We start from the raw sequence: 27,529 nt of genomic DNA, 5'->3' as shown, positions 1-27,529 counted from the left end.
GTATACCGTTAGCGCAGACGGAGTTACCATTCCATTATCATTCATTAAAAAAATCTGGAACTACAGGCGCTATTGCTAGCAATATACTCTATTATCTATTTCATTTTCTTACTTCTGAAAACAACGTGTACGAAGTAGGGATAAGCTAGTCAGGAGATACGATAATAAGACGCAAAAGAGACTAAATAGCTGCTAAAATATGATACTCAAGACATCTTTATAAGAGGTTATATGTAAACAAACAGTGTTACAAACATTCTTATTAGATAATAGGGATAAGTAAATAATGTTTACTTCTCCCTGGAAGAGATCACTTACAGCAATAAGGTCGTCCATTGTTTCCTCACTGTGATTATTTCTTATAATTGTTTATATCTATAATAAGTTTACTATTGTAATCTTTTGGAGGAAACAATAAAGAGTATATATCTATTTATTATGTTATTACAGGATATGTTACATATAGTCAACAACATTGTCGGTTATGTAAAATATTGAAACAAAATGGCGGATTGTCAAGGATAAACTGTAATAATAGATTACAGGAGACAACATTAACTATGCAAGTGACAAATGAATAAAATACATATTTTTAAGGTACTTTTGATATACAAAATAAGTGTGCGCGCGTGAATTTTTTATATCCACAGAGTGATATCGAAATAGTGTTGAGTTTTTAGCAGAATCATCTCAACAGATAACAACATTCCGAACCCTGCAGTAAAATTAAAAAAAAAAATACGATCCAAAAGTGCTTGTAAACAAATCTATTTAAATAAAGATGACTTAAATTTGTTAGCGGTACGTACTATAGCACATTAGAATATAAATTACTTGAGTCGAAAGTAAAAAAAAAAAAAACGGCCAAAAGAATAGTTTAGTTATTCCACATTCAGTATTAAAAAAAAATTCAATTGAAACAAAACTAATTATTTAAAAACTAAATTAGAGAACCCATTTTGATAAAATTTCTATGGGATCAATCTGTAAGTGTATCTTTTCGGATAAAAAAACAATATTTCATTTTAAGTTATGAGGTAATTATACATAAAAAAAAATACAATTCAATTGAGAACCTTCTTTTTGACATCGTTTGATAAAGGATTATTATATGGCACGATTGCTAAATAACTGCTTGATTCTTTAGATGCACTTTCCTTTGGCAAACAGAATTGGCAAAACGTGAATTACTTCTATTAACAATAGTAACTTTAGTTCCTAAATTGCTCTGTAGAGGCAGCACCAACATTCAAACCACATGTAGTTTGGTGCAGTCTTTTTTAATGTAGGTTGCAAACATATATATACGTATAACTAAACCAATTCGCATAAGTATGTCAAGGTGATAAAAAGTTACCATCAATCGGTCATTTTAAGTCCAGTTTTATATTACATAGGTCTTTATAATGATTAGAATTAAGTTCAAAATAACTACAACAAAACTTGCATTGACGGCTATCTAAAAAATTTGCAAGCTATTATACTATTGTTCACGGTATTGAGATGTTTATAATTTTGATTACGCAGTCGTGTGCGAAAACTATGGGTACCATAATTTGTTTTTAATGTTCGTGAAAGTTGATCTCGGAAACTAAGACGACGAAATAAACATATTGTTAATATTATTTTAATTAATATATGCAAAAATTAAACTCTCGCGACCACAGATAATATTGAATGAATTAAATTATTCGCCATTTATTTTTTATGCCATTTACGCGTTGCCTACTCTGAATAAATATTAATACACTCTTTTTGATGATCCTCATACAGTAATCTAGAGAAAAACTCGATAGAGTAAGACAGAACTATCTCATTGCACAGTCTGAGTGTTCGCAGGAGGAAACTCCTTCGAAACCACAATGTATGCGACCTATTCCTATGCATAATGAGCTGTACGATAAAGTAGCTGTATGCATTATTTCGGACAATCTCTCAGAAAACAATCCGTCATACGGGCGGTAGAAAAATGAAATGAAGTTTTGAAAAGAAATTCAATTTATTACGATGAATGTGGTAAGTTGAGATAATATTATACATTTTTGTGTAGCCTTAACATTCAATCAGTTTAGCATGCAAAATGTTTACATATATTATTATCACTTATAAGTTAATTATTATTTCTAAGTTATATTACAAGAAAAGAAGGCAGTCTCGCCTTAGACTTAGAAAAATATGAGTTCAAAGTTCCAGCTAATGCCAACAAGTACCAGTATTAACATTAAGCATTATCGAACCCGCATAGCAACTAGTAAACAACGGTTAAACGGTAACACAATATTAAATTGTACAAATAAAACAGTTAGCGCGTTAGTGTTAAATAATTGCCTATCGGGGACCTTTAAACGCGTGTGCAAATAATCATGAATAAGATTAGCATTTATAAGGGGAAAAGGTGTATCAAGAAAAGGTGTATCAAGGGAAAGGTCGTTCAACTACAGACGCAGGTGCAGAGTTGCTTAGACACGTATTTGCTGCATGGGAAACTAAAATGGATGTGATAGGTGTTTTTTGTGACCTTTCTAAGGCTTTTGATTGCGTTGATCATAATACATTGCTAAAAAAACTTGCTTTTTATGGCGTCAAAGACAATGCTTTAAATTTAATAAAATCTTATCTATCTGATAGAATACAGAAAGTGAAGATTAGCAACGCTACGTCTGACGGGTCACTTGTGCAAATGGGTGTACCTCAAGGATCTATTCTCGGTCCATTTTTATTCCTAGTTTACATTAATGATCTCCCATATGCCATGCAGGATAGATGCGGCATAGTATTGTTTGCAGACGATACTTCATTGATTTTTAAAGTTAATAGAATGACTAATAATTATGACGATGTAAATAGTGCTTTGCGGCGTCTCCTGCACTGGTTTACAACTAACAATCTTATGTTAAACGCTAAAAAAACAAAATGTGTTAATTTCTCTCTATCTAAAAGTTTTAATACTAATTGCAATATTAAATTAAATGACGAATCTCTCGAATTTATAGAATCTACTGTCTTTCTAGGAATCACACTAGATAGTAAAACACAATGGGGTGCACAAATTCAAAGCCTTGCAGCGAAACTAAGTTCAGCAGCTTTTGCCGTGCGTAAAGTTAGACAGTACACTGATACTGATACTGCTAGATTAGTCTATTTTAGTTATTTTCATAGTTTACTCTCTTATGGAATATTACTATGGGGAAAAGCGGCAGATATTAAGAATATATTCATATTACAAAAACGTGCCGTTCGAGCGATCTACTGTATGAAGAGTCGTGACTCATTAAGAGAGAAATTCAAAGAGGCAAATATTCTCACCGTTGCTTCTCAATTTATATATTCAAATATTCTATATGTTCATAAAAATCTTGACTTATTTCCAAAAAACAGCAATATTCATAATATTAATACTAGATTTAAAGACAAACTTGCTGTCCCCAAGTATCGTTTAGAAAAAGTTAATAGGTCTTTTATGGGAATAGGTATAAAAATTTACAATAAGATACCAAAGGATATGTTGGAATTACCCTTAAATAAATTCAAAACATCTGTTAAATCATATTTACTGAGCAAAGCCTATTACTCACTAAACGATTACTTGAATGACGAGTGTGCATGGCAATAGTTGTTCATGCACTGAATTTTCATTTAATGTTAGACATAGACACCTATATAAATATACATTGTAAATAAACTGGCTTTAAAAAAAAAAGTAATTCAATTGAGTTTCTTGCCAGTTCTTCTCAATTGGATCTATATACCGAACTGGACGGTAGGGTAAATATAAAATTATAATGTACAAATTTGACGTTCATAAGCGGCTAAAATGTCCTACATGAATAAATGATTTTTGAATTTGAATTTGAATTTGAACCAACTTAAAAAAATAAGGCGGTTTTCAAATCGCCTGTTTTGTTTTTCAAGTTTGTTGCCTCATAACTTCGTCATTTATAAACCGATTTAATGTAGTAAAACATGGTACACAATTTGAAGCAGTTAAATTATATAACAAATTACCCGATACATTGAAAACCATTGCAGGCTAGAGAATTTTGAATATAAAACTTTATACCATATGGAAAAGTGCACCTAGTCAACGGATGAATTTTCAAATATTAGATTTCGAATCCCTCAAATCTATATTTGAATAAATAAAGAATAAAGCAATTTCAATATGTACTGTATATACTATCAATATGTACGGTATATAGCTTTACCAATAGCATTTGTTAATTTTACAATTTTTGGACAATAATTTTTATTTCATTACTTCATACTTTTTCTGTCTACTGTAAAATTCTTTTATGATATCTTCTTATAAGTTATAGAAATTGTTCAACACGATGTAATATTATTATTAATAAATAGAAATTTAAACCTTGAATTGAATTGTAAAATTATCTCTTTTTTTGTAATGAAAATAACCGATTTTGTTTGCTTTTTTTTTTTTGTGAAACACAATTTTAAACTATTTACACAGACTTATAGGAGATATGTAACAAATTGAACATAGAAATTATATCAAAATCAAGTTGTTTAGTTTTTAAATCAAAGTAACCGATTTTGATGGTTATTTTTTTGTGAAACACAATCTTAAACTATTTACAAAGACTTTAATATTATTGTATTGTATTTATAATCAAATTAGGACAGGAAAAGTAATTTTAAGTTGGTCATACGACAGATTGAATGATGTAACGTGGCTAGGTAACCGAGTAACCGTGTTGTCCTTACAAGGTAACAATACAAACAGGAGTTCGATTGAATTCTAAATACAATACACGATCTAAATACCTGGGTATAACGGGTACGCTAACATATATTTTTAAGGATATCCACGACGTTCAATCCTTCATCAGTTGCCCAATTTGAACCATATTTCATAAATTGTTGTAATAAGACTTATAAAAAAAAAAAACAATAAAACCCTAGTTAATTTCAAACTTTCGCGTTGTTTACACATATTTTAAAAACACAATCGGAAATTAACGCCATGTAAAAGTTTTTACAGGTAATAATGCTTCTTTATTGCTGACGTTTCAAAGTTAAGTATGTATTTAAAATAAGATCCCCCATATATTTATTTTTAAATATCTACCATGTATATAGGTCCTCTAATTATAATTTTATTACTGAGATAAAATTTAGCCATGAGGTAAGATTTAAGAATTGCCGTGTGGTCCCAGCATAGAATAGGCCACCGCATCCTTTCCCGTGGGTATCATAACAGACAACTAAACGAATTTAATGGTCGAGGGATTGACAGTAGCGTTCCTCTTAAAACATCATCAAGGCCTAACTGCGGTTGCCAACCCACCTGTCAAGCGTGGCAAATACTAGCAAAACCCCCATATAATATTTAGGGCGTGGAACGTGTATTTACAAGTATTTTTTTCTTCGCAACACGCATTTTTTACTTGGTAAAGAAAAACAGCAATTCCACACGCCAAGGAAATTAATATGAGACCATAGAGGGAGTAAACCCAATCGTTTGTGAGAAATATTAAAATCGATTCTCGGAATTGGCGACGCAATCCCGTAACAAATACAGACGAAATGTGAATCTCTCGGAGGAGACGCATAAAAATATATTTGTACTAGCTTTAAACTGTGTCCGTCCGCGTGACTGAGTTAATCGTCATATCCTATCATAAAAAAAAGGGATAAAAAAGTAGGCTGTATCCTTCTCAATTGCATATAATATGTGTATACCACATTTCATAGTAACTGTAGTGAGGTACTTAACCTTACATTAAGTACCAGTAGTAGTACCTCAATGAGGTACTATAAGGTAACAAACAAAGACAGAAATAAACTCACTTTCACATTTGTAATATTAGTAAGAATACGTAAGAATTAATAAGATAGTATCGAATAGAAGGGATTGTTAGTAATATAGACTACCAGTCTCATTGCTAGCAAATATACACTGTCAGTAGGTCTCCCCTGGAAACCATCTTGTTGAATTCCAGATGTACTCATCACGATGGGCTAACTGACCTGCCTTTTTATTCTCGCCTATCATCCCTCATTGGTATCCCGTCAGCTTATACTATTAGCGTAAGTGGAGTTACCACTCCATTACCACCTATTAAAAAAAAAAAGACTAGAGTGAAAACTGTATATAAATATGATACTTCTCCTACGTGATTGGGCTACTATCATAATTTTTTTTTAATGGATAATAATGGAATGGTAACCCCACCAGCGCTATCGGTACACACTGGCAGGGCATCAGTGAGGGATGATAGGTGAGAATGAAGCGTTGCCATTTTTAGTGACTAAAATTTGTTTATAATGTTATCTTTTGTAATTTTTTTTTATACAACTTAGAATGGCAAACAAGCTGACGAGCCACCTGATGGAAAGTGTTAACCGTCGCCTATAGACATGAGCAGTACCATGGACATAACAGAGTATACTGTTTCGCCCATGAAACCCCCCCTGCGTTACCATTCCTGAGGACTCAGATGTTATTCCTCTGTGCCCTCTAAATTCACGCCATATCCCACCCTTCAAACCTTCTATGTATGTTACTAAATAAACTATTTTTTCTTTCTTTCTTTCTTTACTTTTATTTTCGAGAATTAAAAAAAATATTTTGGGACCCTATTAACGACCAGTTTCAATGAATGAGTAACATAGTTAATTAACATATTCAGCATATATATTCTAGCCTACTCGATGGAACATAGAATAACGATGTTTACAAGTAACTAATGAGACAAATATACAAAATTTGTTTACAGCAGCCGCGTCATAATTTGGAATCTTTTGTTCAAGTGTACACAATTAGATAAGACTTTTTCTAAGTATATGTAACACAAAGAATGGTTTAATGGTAAGCAAATAATCACTAACTGCTGATTAGTAAATTAGGTTTGACTACGTAATTATACTATTTCTCATTAACAGTTACTAATAATAATTTATTTGCTCGAAATGTGGTACAAATGTGGTACTGTATTGTAACTGTTAATGAGTACGTATATACATAAACATATGTATGTACTTGGTGCAACAAAGTATAAATCAATACATATAATAAAATCGTAAGTGATCGTTGTCTGTACATAGAAGATATATAAGAAAAAAAATTTTTTTGGTAGCATTATGAACCGCATTTATGAATAGAATAGATAATGAGAAGAATACAAATCAATGATTTTTAAAAAAATCATCTATTTATCTGTATGTCTGTACGTATTTGCGCGCTAATCTCAGAAATGGCTTAACAGATTTGAATGATTGTTTTCACTAATGCGTTGCAGATTGCTCCAATTAACTTTTTAGTGACTTTGTTTTTGTTCAATCGATTCATAAATGAAAAAGTTATATCAATCTAAAGAATGCCCACCCGTGCGTAGCCGGGGCGGGACACTAGTAAATAAATACATTTCGGTTATCATCGTTTCTATAATTCATGTATTAATAATTTACTAATATTATGAAGAGGAAAGATTTGATTTTTTGATTATTTTTGCTCTGACTCAAAAAATACTTCCGCGATTTAAAAAAAAATCTCACAATTATAGAAAGTTATATTATATCGAGAAACGTGACTTCTGTTTTATTTAAAAAAAACCGTGCACCGTGTTTTGCTAGATTTTTTTTTATACCACAAGGAGCAAACGAGCATGCGTCTCACCTGATGGTAAGTGACTACCGCCGCCCATAATCACCCACAACACCAACGGTTTACAACATTGCAGGTGTGCTGCCGGCTTTTTAAAAAGGAATATGCTCTTTTTTTTAAGGTTATGATGTCTAATAATCCTTACTAATATTATAAATGTGAAAGTGTGTTTGTTGCCTTTAACGGCTTAACCAATCACTATGAAATTTGATATGCATTTACTATAATATGATGGAGAAGAACACAGGCTTCTTTTTCCCGGTCAGCGAATACAGAGAAGTCACGCGGACATGTGTTCCATTCCTGAGAACTCTATGACATTTTTTTAAGGGAGGATAATGGAGTGATAACCCCGCCTGCGCCTACGGTATACGCTGGCGGGGCACCAGTGAGAGATAATTGATGAGTATGAAAAAGCAGGTCAGTTAGCCCATCGTTATGAATACACCTGGAATTCAGCACGATGGTCTCCAGGGGGGACCACGTGGAGATCGACCTGATAGAATATATTGCTAGCAATGAGACTGGTAGTCCACATTTCTAACAATCCCCCCCCCCCCCACTCTATGATGTTAAACAAAGCTGTTTAGCGGTACAAACACGAATGGGACATAGGTACCCAAGCAGACGACTTCTAAGAAATCTGCTTGTGGTGAAAACGTTTTAGATAAATGAAGGCATAACTGAAATCACTATATCGGCCAATATGGGAGTAATGAGGGGCCGGTTCGATTCTAACTTCGGTAACCGGGTCAAGGTGTGTTACGCAAGCAAACCGTTTCATACCTTACTGCTTTAGCAATTGGTTGTTTTCTTTTAAAAAAACAAAAACAATATTTCCATAACATGTCATTGTGGCTCAGTGGTATATACTACCCAGATTTACAGACCGCAATCGCAAGTTCGAATCTCGTCAACGACAAGAACTTTTAACACTAGAGTTAATTATATTTAAATTAAATTATGACAAGCAGATATTTTTCTGTAAAAACTCCATTTATGTTTTCTTTAAGCACTTATTAACTTCAATTAAAAATATTGTAATAATTTGAGAAATCTATCTACGAAAATAATCGACTTCAATTGTGATAAAACCAGTTGATTTAAAAACTACATAACCGATTTTGATAAAATATCTATGAGACCAAACCTTACAGTCACGAGTAATATGTAGTATTAATAATTAAGATTGTGGTCCACAAAAAAAAATCGACTACAATTGTGAAATTAGGGAAGCGCGCTCCAGAGTCGTGAAGAATGTAAGAGAAAAGAATTTGAAACGAAACCCGTACGATGAGAGGGAATAGATAGTTGGAGAGTATCACTGGAATGTAGGCAATATAAAAAATATCTTCTATGTACAAGCAGTGCCTAGTTAAATTTATATTACATAAAATAGTTTAAGTAAAATATTAAAGTTTCAGTTATATCACTTTTCCTAAAGATCTGAAAGTCTGTAAATGAATGTGACCCCATCAACTTGTCTGTGACCGGTCAAGGGGTCATGCCACATTTCGACTCAGAGGTACTCTCACTATGACGTCATAACGCTTAATTACGTCATTGCAATAGTGTTTGTTTTGTTGGGAAAAGATGTAAAAATATTTTAATATGTTAATTTACTAGAGGGAGGTTTTGAACAAAAGTCCTTGATCGTTCGCGTCTGTGACACTCGTGTTTGTTGCCAAGCGGCTGTGCTCGTATTGATTGTGTTTTAAAGGGTGGGGTGTGTCTGAGAAATTACGGGGTACGGAGACGCACAATCTCCATCATGTGGGATATCAACTAGTATGCCACTCCAGGTTTTTTTTTGTCTAAATTATACCTTAAATGCAGTCTGGAAACAGTGTACCTATCAAGACTTACGTGTGTAGAATACACACGTAAGTCTTGATAGGTACACTGTACACATCATAATTCATAAAAAAAAAGTAAGTCCTCTGTAACGATGCGATAGGCACACTGCTTTGTATAATGAGGTCCCAGGTTTGATTCCTATTTTAATAAACTATTTTGATTTAGCTCAGGTCTGAATGTTGAGAATTGCAACCCCAGATATCCGTTGGCTAGTTTTCCACAACACAGAGTAGCCTAGCTCGAGTTCCAGGCGACCCATGTGATTGTGACACTTTATAATTTTATAGAATGCAAGTAGGTACTGCTAGTAAGAAAAGTTAAAAACATCAGAAACGAGTGAGAATTGATATAGCCTCTTATTAAAAGGAATTATATATTAAAAATAAAAAATAGGGAATCGCAAAGTCCTCTCCATCCAAAGGTTGCTTGAATGAGATCGTTTTTAGCGATAAGGTCGCCTCTAATTTTTATCATTTAATTAATTTGATCATTTCTTGTAATTGATTGTATCAATAATATATTTTTTTAATACAACTTAGAATGGCAAACAAGGTGACACAACCTGATGGAAAGTGGTAACCGTCACCTATAGACATGAGCAGTACCATGGACATAACAGAGTATACTGTTGCACCCATGATACCCCCCATACGTTGCCATTCCTGAGGACTCAGGAGTTATTCCTCTGTACCCAGTAAATTCACGCCATATCCCACCCTTCAAACCGAAACATAGTCATGAAAACATAACTGCTTCACGGTAGAAACACGAATGGGACAGAGGTACCCAAGCAATCGACTTTTGTACAAAGTCTCCCTCTGGTAGATTTTATTGTTATAATCTTTTGGAGGAAACAATAAATAGTATCTATCTATCTATTTAACTATTGCCCCAATACGTGTACAAACTCGGTTCGTCTCAATGTGACCCCCGGTCTATGCCCGGGACAATGTCAAAGAACTTAGGGTCCTTAGACTGTGACGCAATTATAAATCTGTAACGGATAGTGTGATCCACAAAATCGTTTCAAATGACACCTTGTTAGATGGAGTCTAGTGATTTTAGGTTATTCATGATTGAAGTAAATTTTCAATTTATCAGTGGGTATTTTTTATGTGTATTTTATGTGAAATCTACGAAATTACTGAATCGATTTTGATGATTTTTTTTCTTGCAAACGACAGAGTTGATTTCCGTATTAATCGTAAGGTAGTAGTATAACAATAATAATTTTATTATGACTAAAGAGTTATTTTTTTAGTCTAAATCTTATAAAGACATACAATATTGATATCTATACATATATTGGGTTTCTCTGATCAATGATCGCAAAAAAAGGTCACATATATATATATTTGGATAACAGACTTTTAACATATTCGTTATTAAACCAGTATATAGATATTGCTATATTATATATTACCGAAGAAAAACATAGGCTACATTTTATCTCATAGTATATATATATATATATATATATATATATATATATATATATATATATATATATATATATATATATATATATATATTATTATTATATACACGATAAAGACAATAAAATTTAACCTGGAAAATTTACGACAAAAAAAGAAATATTGACGAAATGTTATCGAAAAGTAAAAAAAAACCCTCTTTTTCATAAAAACTGAAACTTTCTACAAATCTACTTTAACTGTTACACTGTTTTGTCACTTACTTTCAAATTGGGAATTTAGTGTAAAAGAAAGAGACAAAACAGTTCAACAACTAAAATAGGTTTATGAGAAATTTGGGGTTTTTATGAATGAGGTAATAGGAAAATAGCTAGTAGCTAATAAATAACTAATCTCGTTTAACACATGTAGGACTATATTATTGCCCCAATACGTATAAACGCGGTTCATCTCAATGTGACCTGCGGTTTTTGCCCGGGGCAACGTCAAAGAACTTGGGGTGTTCAAACTGTGACGCAATTGGAACGGGTAGGCTGCAAGATCCCGACGTATTGGGTCGACGTACGAACTTTATGGGATCGGTTCGACTTTTTAGGTAGTACCAAAGATTGTACGTTGCAATGTATACCTTACCTACCAACATTAAGGATTTAGTTACTGTACCAGTTAAAGAATAAAAACAAAAAAAAAATGTATTTCTTAGAAAAAAACAGTGAAAAACGGTTTAATCTCATTATTCGGAACGTTCTTTTTATGCAACTTAAAGATGTTATTTTTTTTATGTGACAGATCGAAGTGAAGAATTTTTTTTCTAGTATAATTAATTCCTATATTAATTTTCCGGGATTGAAGTCGTTGTTAATATTCAGAATATCTATACATTTGAGAGAAGAGAAAGAAAGAAGAAAGAGAAGCCCCAAAAATTCTAGCCAAAGTTAACAAGGCAGAGCGGAGATTATTGAAATCACAAAATTCAAAACAAAGTATAACCTAAGTTAAAAAATAACCTTGATACTTGGGAACAAAAAAATATTATCAGATAAATCCATCAAACTTCCTTTTAAACGACTAAGTAGATTTGAATACAATTTAGTATACACAGATAGTCCATTTGAATTAACACATAATGTAAGTTTTAGCATAATTATTTTATCGTTTTTCTCAGCTGAAATATCACGTTTCGAATGGGCGATAGAATCGCAAAAATTAGACTATTCAAACATACTTGAATTGAAGTTTACTTGAATAAAAAATATTTCTTTCTTTCTTTAATTCACACGGGTTACAACAAATATTCAATATTTAAGAAATTCCAGCTTAATTACTATTACATTATATTAAATTATTAATTACACTTACCTAAGATTAGGTGTAGCTTTGCATCAGTCTGGAAGGCGTAATGAAGAGTGACCAGAAAGGGGCATGCCCTCACTGCTTCCAGAACCTGTCGACAAAGACCATTGGTCACAGTAATGCTCAAATAATAACGGTCATCATAAAGAAAGAGGAGATTGGCACAGTCCTGTTTTATATAAAAATCTCTAAATAAATAACATCAGACTAGTAACGTATCATATGTTTTTTTTTTGATGGGTGAAAATGGTATGGTAACCCCGCCTGCGCTAACGGGATACGCTGGCGGAGCACCAGTGAATGGTGATAGATGAGAATGAAAACAGGCCAGTTAACTCATCATAATGAATTCATCAGGAATTAACCATGATAGTTTCCAGGGAGAACCGCGAGGAGGTTGACCTGGTTGGGTATATTGCTAGCAATAGGATTCTCAGCCTCCATTACTAACAATCCCTTTCCCCCCTCACATATTGGGTTAGTCGTAAAGCTAAAACCAAACGGTAGTTAGTATTAAAGATTACAATTTTCTACAAAATAAAACAGCGTTATGGTTCTATGGTTAGAGCTCGTCAAGTTTGCAAAAAAATAACGTAAATCCTTCAATAAACCTATTTTAGTTACTGAGGGCTTGAGTGTTTACAAATACAGTTCTGTTATAAAAGTACAATAGTGTTACTGGTCATCTTAGCTAAGGAGCCCTTTGAATCTACAATAAGATTTTTTCTGAATGAGACTGTAAGTCGAAACTAATATTCATAAAACTCATTCAAAGTATTCTTTTAAAGAAATAGGTAGAGACATCAGCTTGTGTGGTCCCGACATAGGCCAACACTTCCTTTCCAGTTGGTGTCGTAAGAGGAGACCAAGGGAACTTAATGGCCGAGAAATTAGCCGTAGCGTCCCTTTCCTAACATCACCAAACGGTTGCCAAACGGCCTGCCAAGCGTGGCAACTAATGACTAAAACTCCCAATGGAGAGGCCCATATTTATCAGTGGACAGTTAAAAGCTGTGTACGATGATATACTTAACGACTTGGATAAACAATAGATATATATTTACCTGTCTTTCCGTCCTGGTGTGTTCGGCAGTTTTCAGTTTCTGTACTATGGATGCCTTTTTTAATACTTTCATCGCGTATAATTTGCCTTCGTCTACACCACAACGTTTTCTCACTAGAAACACCTTGCCGTAGGCTGAAACAAAGAGAATTAAGTTAAAACACTTGCAAACATTACACTGGTAACACAGTTTATTGTCTATTTCATTAAGAATCTGTATTATAAGCACCTGATAGAATATTTTGTACATCAAGGGATTAAGTCAAAGAGAAATTCAAGGATGCAAGAGAAATTATAATTATATTTGATTATAATGTAGGCCGCCGTAACCGTTTGTTTATTTACTGCTGTAATATTAAAACAACCGACTTTATAAAAGAGATGTTTCTATTTTGGACTGGATTATTTACAGAGGAAGGAAAATATTGAATTACTAGCATTTACCCGCAATTTAGACCGCGTGACCGGGATAAATAGTAACCCATCCTATACAGTATGTATATACCAATTTTAATGGCCATATGTCGAACCATTCAAGCGCTATGGTGTTACAAACAAACAATCAAATGAACTCACATTCACATTTATAATAATAGTAAGGATATGTAGAAATAGATATTTATTTTTTTAATTGAATTACTGTATTTTTTATATTTATATTATTACCATGGAAGTTCTTATACGAAATGTCAATTTTTTAAAGAGCATATTAGCAGGAAAAACATAATGCAAAAGAGAAAGGATAAACCGAGAAACAAATATGGGACAGATAAAGGAAACACTAGGCGTCATGTCGTATAGGGAGGTCAGAGATATGGCCTGGAATAGAGCTGGCTGGAAGATAATGCATGAATTAAGTTGCACCGACAAGAGGAAACTCATATATATAAAAAAAATGTTAACTGGGAGAGAATGCTATATAGCATAAAGTCTGCCTTTTGTACCAATATTTTTTTGTAATGTGGTCAATAAAGAATAAATAAATTAAATAAAAAAATAAGCGAGTAGGTATTAAGCACCCTCCTTCCCATTAAAGCGCATCGAACGACACCCTTCTCAGACAACCGAGCAATATCACCGATACCTTATCCTATAAAGGGCAAATTTATTTTAAACTCAATATTTAAGGAAATGCATCTACAAGTAGATAACGTGATAGACATGCAACCGTATAAATAATGCTCTTTATTCAATAATACCACGACACGATAGCGAGGCAGAAGGTCGCCGGATGATATAACATAACGGAGCGTGGTAATGTATGTTTGCGGAGAGTGGCAACTGTATTGATTTCTTTTCATAATTACAGACCTATTTTCCACAGTGGTTATACACAAGCATTAACAAATAAAACTAGTTTACAACGTCTAATTAAAAAAAAAAAAAAAGAGAAGTGAACTAAGATGTAAAAATTCTTATTGGCTTTAAAAGTTAATAATATATAAATTACCAGAGGGAGACTTTGTACAAAAGTCTATTGCTTGGGTGCCTCTGTCCCATTCGTGTTTCTACCGTGAAGCAGTTGTGTTTGCATGGCTGTGTTTCGGTTTGAAATATATGATAGAGATATGGCGTGAATTTACAGGATATAGAGGAATAACACCCGAGTCCTCAGGAATGGCAACGCAATGGAGGGTATCATGGGTGAAACAGTATACTCTGTTATGTCCATGGTACTGCTCATGTCTATAGGCGAGGGTTACCACTTTACATCAGGTGGGCCGTCAGCTTGTTTGCCATTTTAGGTTGCATAAAAAAAATTATATAATTTTTATTAATATTATATAATATCATCACTACTTAGTATAAAACAAAGTCGATTCATGTCTGTCTCTATGTATGCTCAGATCTTTAAAACTACACAACGGGTTTTGATGCATATTTTTTTTAATAGATAGAGTGATTAAAGAGGAAGGTTTATATGTATAATACATGCATAATATAGTAAGTAGAGGAACACTGATAATTTTAGAGGTTTCTAATGTAATGTCGTAACGTAATGGGGGGCCGGCGACGCTATTTAGTATCAGCATTGCGCCAGTGCGAAGACGGGGCGGGTCGCTAGTTATGACATATTATTAAACATATTATGCCCTCCCCCAAATAATTGGGATAATTGGGCATGAAGATTATGAACAATATGAAAAAAAACTTGACTGTTTGTTTGTTACCTCTTAACGCCTTAACTTCACAATGATTGACTATGAAGTTTGGTATACACCTACTTTTTTTTAATGGGAATAGAATGGCAACCCTAACTCTGCGCTATCGGTATACGCTGGCAGGGCACCACTGAAAGACGATAGGTGAGGATGAAAATAGGCCAGTTAGGCCATCGTGACATTGTACAAGAATTGACCATGATGATTTCCAGAATGAACTACGTGGAGGAGGTCACCCACCTGATAAGGTACATTGCTAGCAATGGGGGCTATTAGAGCTAATTAGTAATAACTTCTTTCCCCTGGTTTACACGTACTATCCCATAGAATGGAGAAGGGGATTTAACATGTATCTTGGTCACGCTGGACAAAGTTGCGAGTAAAAGTTAGTTATAAATAAATACCATTGGACATATCGTCATAGTCGTAGAATACTGACGGATCTGACAAATATTACATATATAGATCCGTCAATATTCTACGACTATGACGATATAGGCGACGGTTACCACTTTCCGTCAAGTAGAACATAAGCTTGTTTGCCATTCTAACTTGTATAAAAAAAATAAAAATAAATAAATATTAAATCTTAATTAAATATTAATTTTAGATGCCCACGAATAACTTCACGCCTTTAAAACTTTTTCTTTGTACCCAATATAAAAACAAAATATGCTAGTAAAACATTTTTGTTCAGATCTGGCAATAATTATAATATTAAATTTACTAGTATAGATCTATTAAACTGTAAGAAGTTTATCTACAGGAAATATCTTTAAGAAGTTATCTATACCTAGTTATGTATTTATAGTTACTTAATTCCCTTATCTCTGTCATATTGCCTTGCTTTTTACTATTGAGTGGGTATTTGGTATTTCTCTCTATTCAATGTTAAATGTCCTATTTACTTGTGGAAACTTTGCTGATTTGTATTCTACTAATATGTATAAACTAAGTGTAATAAGAAATTATTTATTTGCCAAATAATATAAATAAAAAAAAATTACATAGTGCCGTCTCAAACTAAGTAGAGATTGTACTATTAGGTAGTAGACGACTGACAAACATACATACACATTTATGCATAGAAAACATGTAGAACAATGCAAACAGTCACACTTGTAAATACAAATATATTGTGTGGAGCATCGAACCTGCGACCATCCCCGTGGGTGAGGCGATGCGCTAAACCACTACATCACCAAAATCGTCAAATACTAAGAAGAGCCACCTGCATCAATTGATTCCCATAATACAGATTAGAGAACATTATAATCAGACTGTGGACATAACCCACTTGTTACAAGGTCTAACTAATTTGTACTGCCTAGTTCTTACGCTCTAGAAACAAGCCCACGGCAATAATAACAAAACGTACCTATCAAGGGTCATATACGATTTTTCCATTGTTTATCTAAATACTAGCGTCCCGACTCCGACTCCGCACGGGATATAGAAGACAACCTATGTTACTCGCTGATAATGTAGCTTACTATAAATAGAAAGAATTTTTTAAATTGGTTAAATAGTTTTTAAGTTTATCCATCCGTCCACAAACAAACAAAAAAAAACCAAATCTTTCCTCTTAATAACATTAGTAGAGATATAAAAATGCTGTGTCACCATGTTCATTCATGATAAACGCCCAAACGATTTTAATGAAAATTTATAAATACACTCGAATATTGAATACTTTAATTTTAGATATGGGAGTTTTTCGTGATAAGAAAAAATGGACCCGGTAGTTAACGATAGCGGGCAAAACAACTTTCAGGTGGTAAATACATCGCGGTAACTTTTACAAAAAAAAAAAAAGTACCAGCTGCCGCATTTTAATGGCAAATTTTCAAAGTGGCCGCCTTTTTGCGATGCATTAAATTCGTCATGTTGTTTGGGTTAAAAAAATTCCGTCTGAACAATGTTGTTATGGGAAGTGTAACTAGCCAGTAACAATGTACAATTAGAGATGGGCAATCCACCTGGGTGGGTTTAAAGTCTGGTGGGTAAAAACCGGGTGTTTTGGGTTTATTGGGTTTAAACCCCATAAACACCCAAATTTTTGGGTGTTTATGATTTTGTACTTCATCATCGTCATCTCAGCCGCAAGACGTCCACTATACTGGACATAGACAATATTATTATGCAGCCTACAGAATAAAAAACTTTTAATTTGATTTTGAGTTTATTAAGAAAGAGATGAAAGTAAAATGTAAAACTACAGTCAATCACTGTCAGATTCAGAGTTATTACAAGCGATGAATTGTATAGGTTCGATAGGCTCTATTTCGTCTAAACTGTTATGTTCATTTACTTGCTCAATGAAAGCTTCTAAGGTATTTTCTTCATTAAACTGAATGTCCTCGCATTCAGCTTTATGTTTAAGATTCCAGTTATAACAAATGAATGAAATTTTTTCAGTTCTTTCAGTTGTAAGTCGATTTCTTTTGTTATTATGTATGTAGCCTTGGATACTAAAGGAACGCTCAGTGGCTGCCGAAGTACAGGGAGCTGATAGAATACGAATCGCTACTTTGCTTAACTCAGTGGAACCACAAATACCTTTCCACCATATTAGGGGCTCAATGCTATCTAATGAGCTCCATACAAATCCTCTGGCCCAAAAGTTTTCTTTAGCTTTATAACACGCCAAATCTGCCATTACATTTGACAAACTTAAGTGTTGGCTTAAATTGTAGATAAACTCCATACCCTTAAGTTCTTCCTCTTGAGTAAGTTCGACTCCTAGAGTCCTGGGGTCTAGAATATATGCTGCAAAATGTATTGGCCTCATTGCCATATTGCATCTTGAAGATACTGATGTTAGAATCTGCTGTTTGCTTTCTTCGCTCAATGTCGAAATCTCATTTAATGCAAAACGTATCTTAGCTTGTACATCTCTAAATGTAATGTATGTGCGATGCAAACGATTCTGGTCGCTCTCTAAGTAAAATATGCTTTCAGTGACTGGTTCCAAAATACTTATACATTCCCCTGTCTTCGTCCAGAAATCATCACTTAGAATTAAATCTTTAATATCTCTTGAAATTACCACATCTTCTCTAACTGTTAATATTTGCAAAGCTATCTTATTTGCTTTCAAACTTTTTAACGAAGTAACATGACTTCCCCATCTTGTAGCACAAGGCAATTTTAGTGTTTGTGTAGAATCTTCACCCTGCCTTGATTTTATCAACAAGGAACTTAATCGTTGACTCCTTTTAACAGTTTTTATTATATTTATGGCTTGCATAATAAACACAGTTACTTCTTGTATCTTTACAATATTTTGGCACAACAAGTTAAGGATATGTGCACAGCAACCGAGAGGAACAACATGTGGATATTTGAGTTTTGTTAATTCGAATGCCTTTTGTATATTTCTAGCGTTATCGCCAATAAGTACAAGAAACTTATTTGCTCCATACACTTTCATTACTTTTTCAACTTCTTGGCTAAGGTATTCACTAGTGTGAGGATTACTTTCTGTATTCAAACTTTTAACGTATACAGGTTGAGGTTTTGATATAAGAAAGTTTATTATTCCTTCATTTCTTAAATTAGACCAGCCATCGCACTGAAGGTGTAAGTAACTACAAGCATTTAGTTCCTCATTTAACTCAAAACGCATTTCTCTATATATTTTATCTAAGTATTTTGTCGCTAAAGCTTTACGTGAAGGTATTTTAAATTTTGGTTGCAATTTTTCGAAAAATTGTATCCATAAAGGATGTTGCACCATCGATAATGGCGTCCCTGTTACAAATATAGCTCTCGCTAATTCTGTTTTTATATGATCATCGGTGTCTTGAAACTCAGCATTTATTGTAGTGTTAGCAGACGACGAGGGGCTTATAAAAGAATCATTTGTCTCTATCTCTGACAGTCCAGACATTTTGGTTTTGGACGAGCTATCTTTTATAAGTTTCATAGAGTCTTTTAATGTTTCTGGAGATTTTGGACAAGTGATAAGATGTTGAAGCATTTTGGCAGCATTACTGAATTTGTAGACCTTATTACAAAGCTTGCAAGAAACAGACTTGTTTGGTAAAGTACGGTAGTGCTCCCATATGCGTAAATCTTTAGGTCTCCCCATTGAACCTAAAAAAATGAACGATGATTAGTTGGTCTGACGAAAATTCAACAATAGAGTGCCTATTTTTTTACAATGATTATTTCTTGTTATTTACAATAAATTTATTAAAAAAATAATAAAATAAATACAAAAAACCTTTGTAAAATTACATCTCCTCGGAGGATTAAACGCAGACGCTAGTTTATTATCGTATTGTTCTGTATTTTTCTCAGCAACTTCTTTAATTCGATTAGGTACTTACGCATATTATGTTAAAAATAAATATCTAGTACACATCTTAGGCTATCCACCATTATTATCCAATGACGACTCTCAGCTAACTATGCACTATCATCCAAAATAAACGTGTATGGAAAATTTTATCCCAGTCGGTTGAGGATTGAGGATAATTGCATCAACATACGAACATACCTACATACTTTTATTTACATAACGCAAGCTAAATAAAAGCTTGTAATAATACATCTAATTTTAAGTTAAAATTGTTAAGTGATCATGATATAATTGTATCATTCAAAAATCCACTTACCTTTAATTATTTCTTGTTAAGTATAAATATTATTTCAAATCTGCTCCCTTAATATGCACTTTTTTACTGCTTTTCCTACCTAACACGTTACCAGGAAGTCACGTTACCAGAGTCAGAGTAATAGTGAACACGTTTGACAGTGATTGTCGTCGCCTCATATTCAGCGTCGACGAATAGGGGAATCCCCAGTCATAATGTATTGCATGCGTGGCGGTCTTACTTCAAATCCATAAACAAAGAGATAATTACAGAACTCGATACTAGATGGCGCTGTTTTTGTTTGAAGAAAGTTTGCGGGCTAAAATACATAGAATTTCATCAATGACTTCCACAAAGAACAACATTTCTGTTTTTTCTAAGTCCGTATCTCTTCCGTATATTTCATAAGATATAAGCTTGGGCTACATTGTTATGCAACGTGATTTTGTCGCTGTCTTGCTAGCAGGGTTGACAGATATACGATTTAAATCGTACTCATACTATTATTTGTCTATTTTTTAATGTACGATCGTAAAGATTATGATCGTAATTCGCACAAAAACATACGACTTTTTGGTTACCTGGCAACATTTTTATTATGAAACGAACATGCTCACATCATCAGTCACATGCAACAATTTATTGGGGATTTCCCCTTCACATCTGGCAGTCCTGCTTGCTAGAATATAGGTAAGTCAGCCACAGTTACTGACGATCGATATTTAAAGGGTATTGTTTTTGTGCTAAATATTTCATAAAAACGTTATTTAATACTTTGTGGATTATTAATTTAGTTGATAATCACTGGAAGTAAAATGGATGCTAATTTGAGAGATCAAGATCTTCGTATAAAACAGTTAATAAAAGAAAATCTACGTAAGTACTCTTTTTATACCTAGGTAGGTAAGGTATAATAAACACAAAAGGTACTTAGATCGCGTGTGTTCGAAGCATTTATTCTAATAAATTTAATTTAAAATTGTAGAAAGAAAAAAATGTCTGCCAAGCCGTAGCCGAAGCCGATCTCCAAATATATTTGGCGATAGTGAGACCCAGTGTCCAGATGATTTACCCAGCGTCGTCGCAACAAAGACAAAAAACGAGGATAAAGTAAAAGAAAATTTACTGAAAGAAGAAACAAACTGTTCTAAATGCTTAATTTATGGAGAAGAGGATAAAAGAAATGAGTATTTCGGACTGTTAGTGGCTCAAGAATTTAAATATATACGGCCATGTGTGCGAACGAGGTGTTATGAAGAAATTTTAAAGTATCTACGGGAAGCAAAAGGCCAACATGTTGATCAACTGCAACATGAAAACACTGAAAATTAATTACTTTCATTTTATTATATATAGATTTTTAAAATTTCCTGAAATATTATTAGTTAACGTTTTATTTAATATTGTAGAATTGATCAATACAATTTATAAAAATAATTTATTGGTATTACTTACATATTTTCAAAAAAATACGTAAAAACCTATTTTTTTGGGTGATTATGGGAGTTTATGGGTGTTTATTGGGTTTTTACCAAAGCACCGGGTTTAAACCCGGTGCTTTGCCCATCTGTATGTACAATACGTTATAAAAGAAACAATGATCTTGAAAATGCTTAAGTACTTTGAATTTATAGATTAGGAATGGGTGTAGGTTTGTAGAGAATAGACGAAACTGAATATATAAGTTATATAACAATAATATAATAATGAAATGGTTACGGTTTATGGGGCGCACTAAAATAATAAAATGAGGGTATTTATGAAACTTAACACTTAAATGAGGAACAATTGAATATCTATGAAAAGTACTAACAAATCCTTTATCTTTTTAAGATATTTGAAAGCATTTCTTTATACAGTTCTTCTGTATTCATTTTATATTACATATTTATTTTAAATACACTGTCGGGACTGAACGTTATAAAAAATTTGCAGGTAAATATAATTTGACTGAAATACATACCTGCTTTTTTCAACAATACGAAAGTTTAAAATTAACTATACAAGTAATGGTTGTTTATCCCTACAAGCAAATATTTTCGGACGGGGAAAAGGGATCGTTAGTAATAGTCAAGTCGACCTCCACGTGGTACACCTTGGAAATCATTGTGCTGAATTCCAGGTGTATTCATCACGACGGACTAACTGACCTGCCTATTTTTTCTCACCTATCATCTCCTGGTGTCTCGCCAGCATATACCATTAGCGCGGACAGGGTTACCATTTCATTATAATCCATTAAAAAAAACATTTTCGGGCGTATTCTTAATTATCTTTTAAAAGTCTCGTTCAAATAATATAATGGTTGCTTCAGTCAATTATAAAAACTAACTTTAAAGTTCAAATCTATAGTCTACAATTCTCCTTTCTCTTTAAAATGTCAAGATAAGGTGTAAAAAAAAAGCATTGCTAAACAAAATCTCTTGTCGCTTGTCAAAGATGTCGGTCAAATCCTGGAGATTGGTCAATAGATAAAAACGTTTGATAATCTTCAAGGTGGGCGTTTGATTGTCAACAATATGACTTTTAATTACCCGACTGTCGAGAACTCTTCACGATTACAACCGATCATAACAACAGCTAAAATAGCATTTAATATTTCTTTAAAACAACATATTGAAACACCATTCATAAAAGAAAACTTTATATATTATATTTAAACGTAAGTGTCGGGAATTCTTAGAAAAGGTTGCCTCATATCTTTTCTTATTCACGATTTTTCAAGAAACGAAACGAAATAACTTCCCTGAAATAGGGTTCTATAATTTTCATTAATAAAAGAATCAATTTACAGATAAAAATAAATTATTTCTGATCTTTGAGGCATACGGTGGTTTAAGAAATTGTTGACACCAGAGGGCGATGTCCTCACCCTCACATGAGTAGTAACTAAGTGATACTAACGGCCATACACATTTTACTACTATACAATTACATTTATTTTTCTTAATATAATTTGCATACTGATTGATACCTTTAGTAATAGACATTCTAAACTATGGCGCTAAGATGCAAGATAGAAAACCTGGCCAGCCAGCGTGGAACAGCTGCAACGTGACACTGTAACCGGATACATCCGCTCCTAACCAGTTTTCACCGGGGCAAGGAAGGACCAAGTGTCAGGCACGTTATTACATTGTTGACAAGAGACCCGCGTAATTAATATAATTTGGTTACCATAATTCGTGCGTTGATATAATTGACATTGTATAGATGACGTTCCAGAAGGTCTAAATGGAGTAATTCTATAAATAGTTAATGGTCAAGTTAAGGCAAAGTGTACAAAATTGACATAAGCTAATAGAACAATAATTAAGTCTATCGGTCCAGATGTTTGCGTGGTATCAGAGTAAATTAAACAAATTTTCCTGAAGTCTATTTATTTTTAAGGTGATGAGACACCTGTTACCAAATTATCCCATTGTAAAATTACATCGTTTCGTAATAACTACAGAATAATTAACTTTCTGCATTAAATAACTGCTATATTAAGTTTCGTTATAACCTATATAATAAAATGTAAAATCACAGTTGTAGAAAAATGTAAAGACCGCGAGCTCTCAATAGAAATTCATTCTTAATGCCTAATATTTTTTTATGGGATGGAGGACATTGGGCTATTTTGTACACGTGAACGAGGTCGTAAAACTAATAGTAGGCATATCATCATCATTTTCAGCCTTTAACTGTCCACTGCTGAACAAAAGCCTCCCCCTTGGAGGGTTTTGCCAGTAGTTGTCACGCTTGGCAGGCGGATTGGAAACCGCAGTTAGGCATTGGAGATATTTTATGAGCGACACTGCTGTCCACCCCTCGCTCTCTCTTATTCGCCTCTCACGACACTCATAGAAAACGGGTGGCATAGTCTATGCCGGGACCACACGGGTATAAACAGAAATAGTTGGTATATAAACTGAACTATGCTATTATATATATATATATATATATATATATATATAAAATATTATACCGTTTACAAAAAGCAAGTTCATTTACGAACACGATTCGCTAATTGCACGACTTGTTATTATAATTTCAATTTAATAGGTGATAATCAATTTCCTATTTCATCACCAATTATGGTGACCAAAATAAGCAATGCACATTATGAAACAATTACGTAAACGATATAGCTACATAAAGATATTTTTAGGTTTATACCTATTAGTGTCCTCATAATAAAATTAATCATGATTGTGACAACTATTAAAGAGTCTCTTGAAGTTGGACGTAATTATAATATGACATATTTAAGTTTACTGTTGCCATGTTTTATCAGATAACTTGGTATACCTTTCTTAAGAACTGATTCGACAAACATTTTGTTCTCTACGTCCACTTTATGAATTCATTTTGTTCCAAAACAATAGGTTATAATAAAATTTATTAAGCAATTTCGGAGATTTAGACGGTGGCAAATAAGCATACAGCCCGTCTGATAGTAAACGGTCACTGTAGCCTATAGACGCCTACAACACTAGGGGTGTCACGTGGTGGATTAATGTCATAAACTAACATCGTAACACAAAATTTTAAAGATGTGATGGAATTACTAGCATGGGGGGTACCATGTGCGAAACAGTATACTCTGTTATGTCCATGGTACTGCTCATGTCTGTAGGCGACGGTTACCACTTTCCATCAGGTGGGCGCCGTCACCTTGTATGTCATTCTAAGTTGAATAAAAATATTAAAAATTTTCTTTTTTTCTACTGATACCGTTTCCCGTAGTCATATCTGACGATACCCTGAGAGTTTAAGGAGTGGAGGAGTGTCACTCCGTCCACACAGGGAGAGCTTATCATCATGTTAAATAAAATAACATATATATTGATTGTGACAGACATGCGTTCATGACGTAAATTAACAGCCCCAAAATAAACCGACGGCAGCCTCGAGCTAAAAATATCGTCAAAGACAAAACAGGCTACAATTTGCAGCGACAACAAACAAAATTGGGTTTTGATTTGAAAGGGAAACAAAGAATTTATGTCATATGAAACAATGAGATGGGCTGATTAAATAACCATATATACAAATAAAAAGCGAGAATACTTTGTAACTTACTTTTATAATTTTGCTTTTATTTTTAATCATCCAAGTATACTATGACACATATATTGGAATTCAATTCATTGTATAAAGACATGGAAAGTTTATTTTTTAGAAATTCTATGTTTAAACTAGAACAATTGTTATTTCATAATCATATTCTTATGAATGGTCAATAAACTTATTATACTAATATAATAAAACTGTAACTTAAATATGTCTGTCATGGCAGATATTAAAAAAAAATTGATTATATTGATTTATAATCTTAATAAAAGCAATAAGAAGACAAAACAATATATTTTTTAAATTTGTCCGCCTATCTGTATTATTGTTCCGGCATCGTGCAAAAACTACCGCACGAAATTAGATGCAGTTTTAGCAGTTGTATTCCTAAAGGTCTAACTTAAAAACTAGTATATGTTTTACTATATCCTATCTAAAAATAGTGTTTTCATTGATTTTCCTACTTCTGACGCGTAAAAAGCAGCCCGCAAAAAGCTAATTATGAATAAATAAATTGTTATCACGTTTCGGAAGTCTTTGGACAAAATCAATTACAAATTGATTTTGGACAAAATCAACTTATAACGCAACTTTTAAAATATTTGTAGTCTAGTGTTATTTAATTCATTATAATTGTTACTTCATTTTCTCGCACTGTATAAAACTATGTTAAAGTATATGCTGTGAATACCTATAATAGGCATGTGCATTACAATTGTATTATATTTAATGTTTGTTATATGTTATAATGCAATATGCTATTGGTGTTCCTTTAAATAAATAAATAAATAAAATTATTAAATTCATAAGATTCACAATTCTATAATCAGCTATACTGTATAAACAATCAATACAATAATCATGCAAAATTAACGAGTTATTGGTCTATCTAGTCTGCGTCACGGAATAAAAGTTCAATGACCCTTGTATGAGTAGTATTGAAAACTGAATTCCGTAGCAAAGAGTAACATCTGAACGTCCTTAGGCTAGGACGGCCAACGAACTTGAAAAAGTATTGATATTTCGGGATCAATTTAGTAAACAATTCACTATTTGATGGATGTGTGAGGATTGAATACGTTTAAACGTTTTGGGCTATTCTTGGGTTGATTATAATTTACTTTTGTTATTATATTAACCATTAACTGTCCACAGCTGACTATGTTCAGCCTCACCCATAAAGAGAGTTGACAACCGCAGTTAGGCTTCGGTGATATTTTAAAAAGAACGCTGCTGCCTATCCTTCGACAATTAAGCTCCCCCCGTCGGCCACAGAAAAAGAAGGGTTGGTCTATTCTATGCCGGAACCACACGGATTAGCTTTATTAACCCTGTACTAATACTAATCGCGAAAGAGTATCCATTTTTAGAATTTCTAAATCATCTTAGTTTTTTTATGCAACTAAGAATGGGAAACAAGCTGTCGGCCCACCTGATGGAAAGTGGTAACCGTCGCCTATAGACATGGACAGTACCATGGACATAACAGAGTATACTGTTTCGCCCATGATACTGTTCATGCGTTCATGCATTTTTGAGGATTAGGGTATTATACCACAGGTATAGAGGGTATATATATTATATAATAAAGTAACAAAAAAAAAAAAAAAACAAAAAAAAAAGCTAGTCACGACTATTTATATATTATAAAAATTAAATTACTTATTACATTTACTTTTATATCCACGTCGACTGTATATCAAGTAAAGATCAGCAGTCTTCACTCGACGAACCCTGCTATCGTCAGTTGGACAATAAGAGCCTATCGATTTGTTTTACATCTCAGTCACCAGAGCGCACCGCGTGTGTGCGAGGTAAACGGCCCTTAGCGGAGCATCTGCCGGTCGGTGCATAAAAAACCCAACCACCTGGCCGCTCCGATACAACGTGACCTATGGCTTCCCCTAACCTTGCGAGATATAGAGTAGCAATTAGGCGTGTGTAACATTGGTACTGCTCCAATATCTATATATTGTGTTCTTTTTGACATTTTGAAAAAAAAAAAAAGGTCATCACCTATTTCGATATCGCCTGTACCGGTCGGATATCTATATTAATTTTGATGGAATTCTTCATTTCGACAATAAATATTGGATAACAGATATTTAACATAATCGTTATTGGGCCAATATATACATATTGTGATGCTGCTGTTTTGTTTTGCGGAACATATTAGCAATTATTTATTGAAAAGCAATATCTACTCGTATACACACACACACACACACACACGCACACGCACACGCACACGCACACGCACACACACACACACACACACGCGCGCGCGCTCGCGACCCCGTGTTCTAAATTCAAATATTTTGTCAATGTAATGTATCTACTAAGAATCTCATAATTCATTTATGTGTATGTTTAAG

At 33.4% G+C, this 27,529-nt stretch overlaps 2 protein-coding genes across 3 annotated transcripts in view; both read right to left on the bottom strand.

The window, feature by feature from the left end:
• LOC113523171 (ribosomal protein S6 kinase alpha-4-like) overlaps positions 1 to 27,529 on the bottom strand; it is a 139,979-nt gene that overhangs the window by 69,473 nt on the left and 42,977 nt on the right. For both annotated transcript variants that reach the window (XM_052891907.1, XM_052891908.1), the window contains exons 3-4: positions 13,335 to 13,468; positions 12,277 to 12,361 (exon numbers count right to left, since the gene is read on the bottom strand). In XM_052891907.1, coding sequence (XP_052747867.1) covers positions 12,277 to 12,361; positions 13,335 to 13,468 — 219 coding nt within the window. The remainder of the gene's footprint in view (positions 1 to 12,276; positions 12,362 to 13,334; positions 13,469 to 27,529) is intronic.
• Positions 13,507 to 23,986, bottom strand: LOC128200018 (uncharacterized). The gene is made up of 2 exons (XM_052891910.1): positions 20,118 to 23,986; positions 13,507 to 19,593 (listed from the first exon to the last, which is right to left on the bottom strand). Exon 2 carries the CDS (start codon positions 19,586 to 19,588, stop codon positions 17,717 to 17,719), a length of 1,872 nt encoding a protein of 623 aa, XP_052747870.1. The 5' UTR covers positions 19,589 to 19,593; positions 20,118 to 23,986; the 3' UTR covers positions 13,507 to 17,716.

The sequence above is a fragment of the Galleria mellonella genome, unplaced genomic scaffold (assembly GCF_026898425.1).
Source record: "Galleria mellonella isolate WM207_F2 unplaced genomic scaffold, CSIRO_AGI_GalMel_v1 utg146, whole genome shotgun sequence".
Taxonomy (NCBI): Eukaryota; Metazoa; Arthropoda; class Insecta; order Lepidoptera; family Pyralidae; genus Galleria; species Galleria mellonella.
The sequence above is the reverse complement of the archived record's forward strand: the minus strand, read 5'-3'. Positions and strand labels throughout refer to the sequence as shown.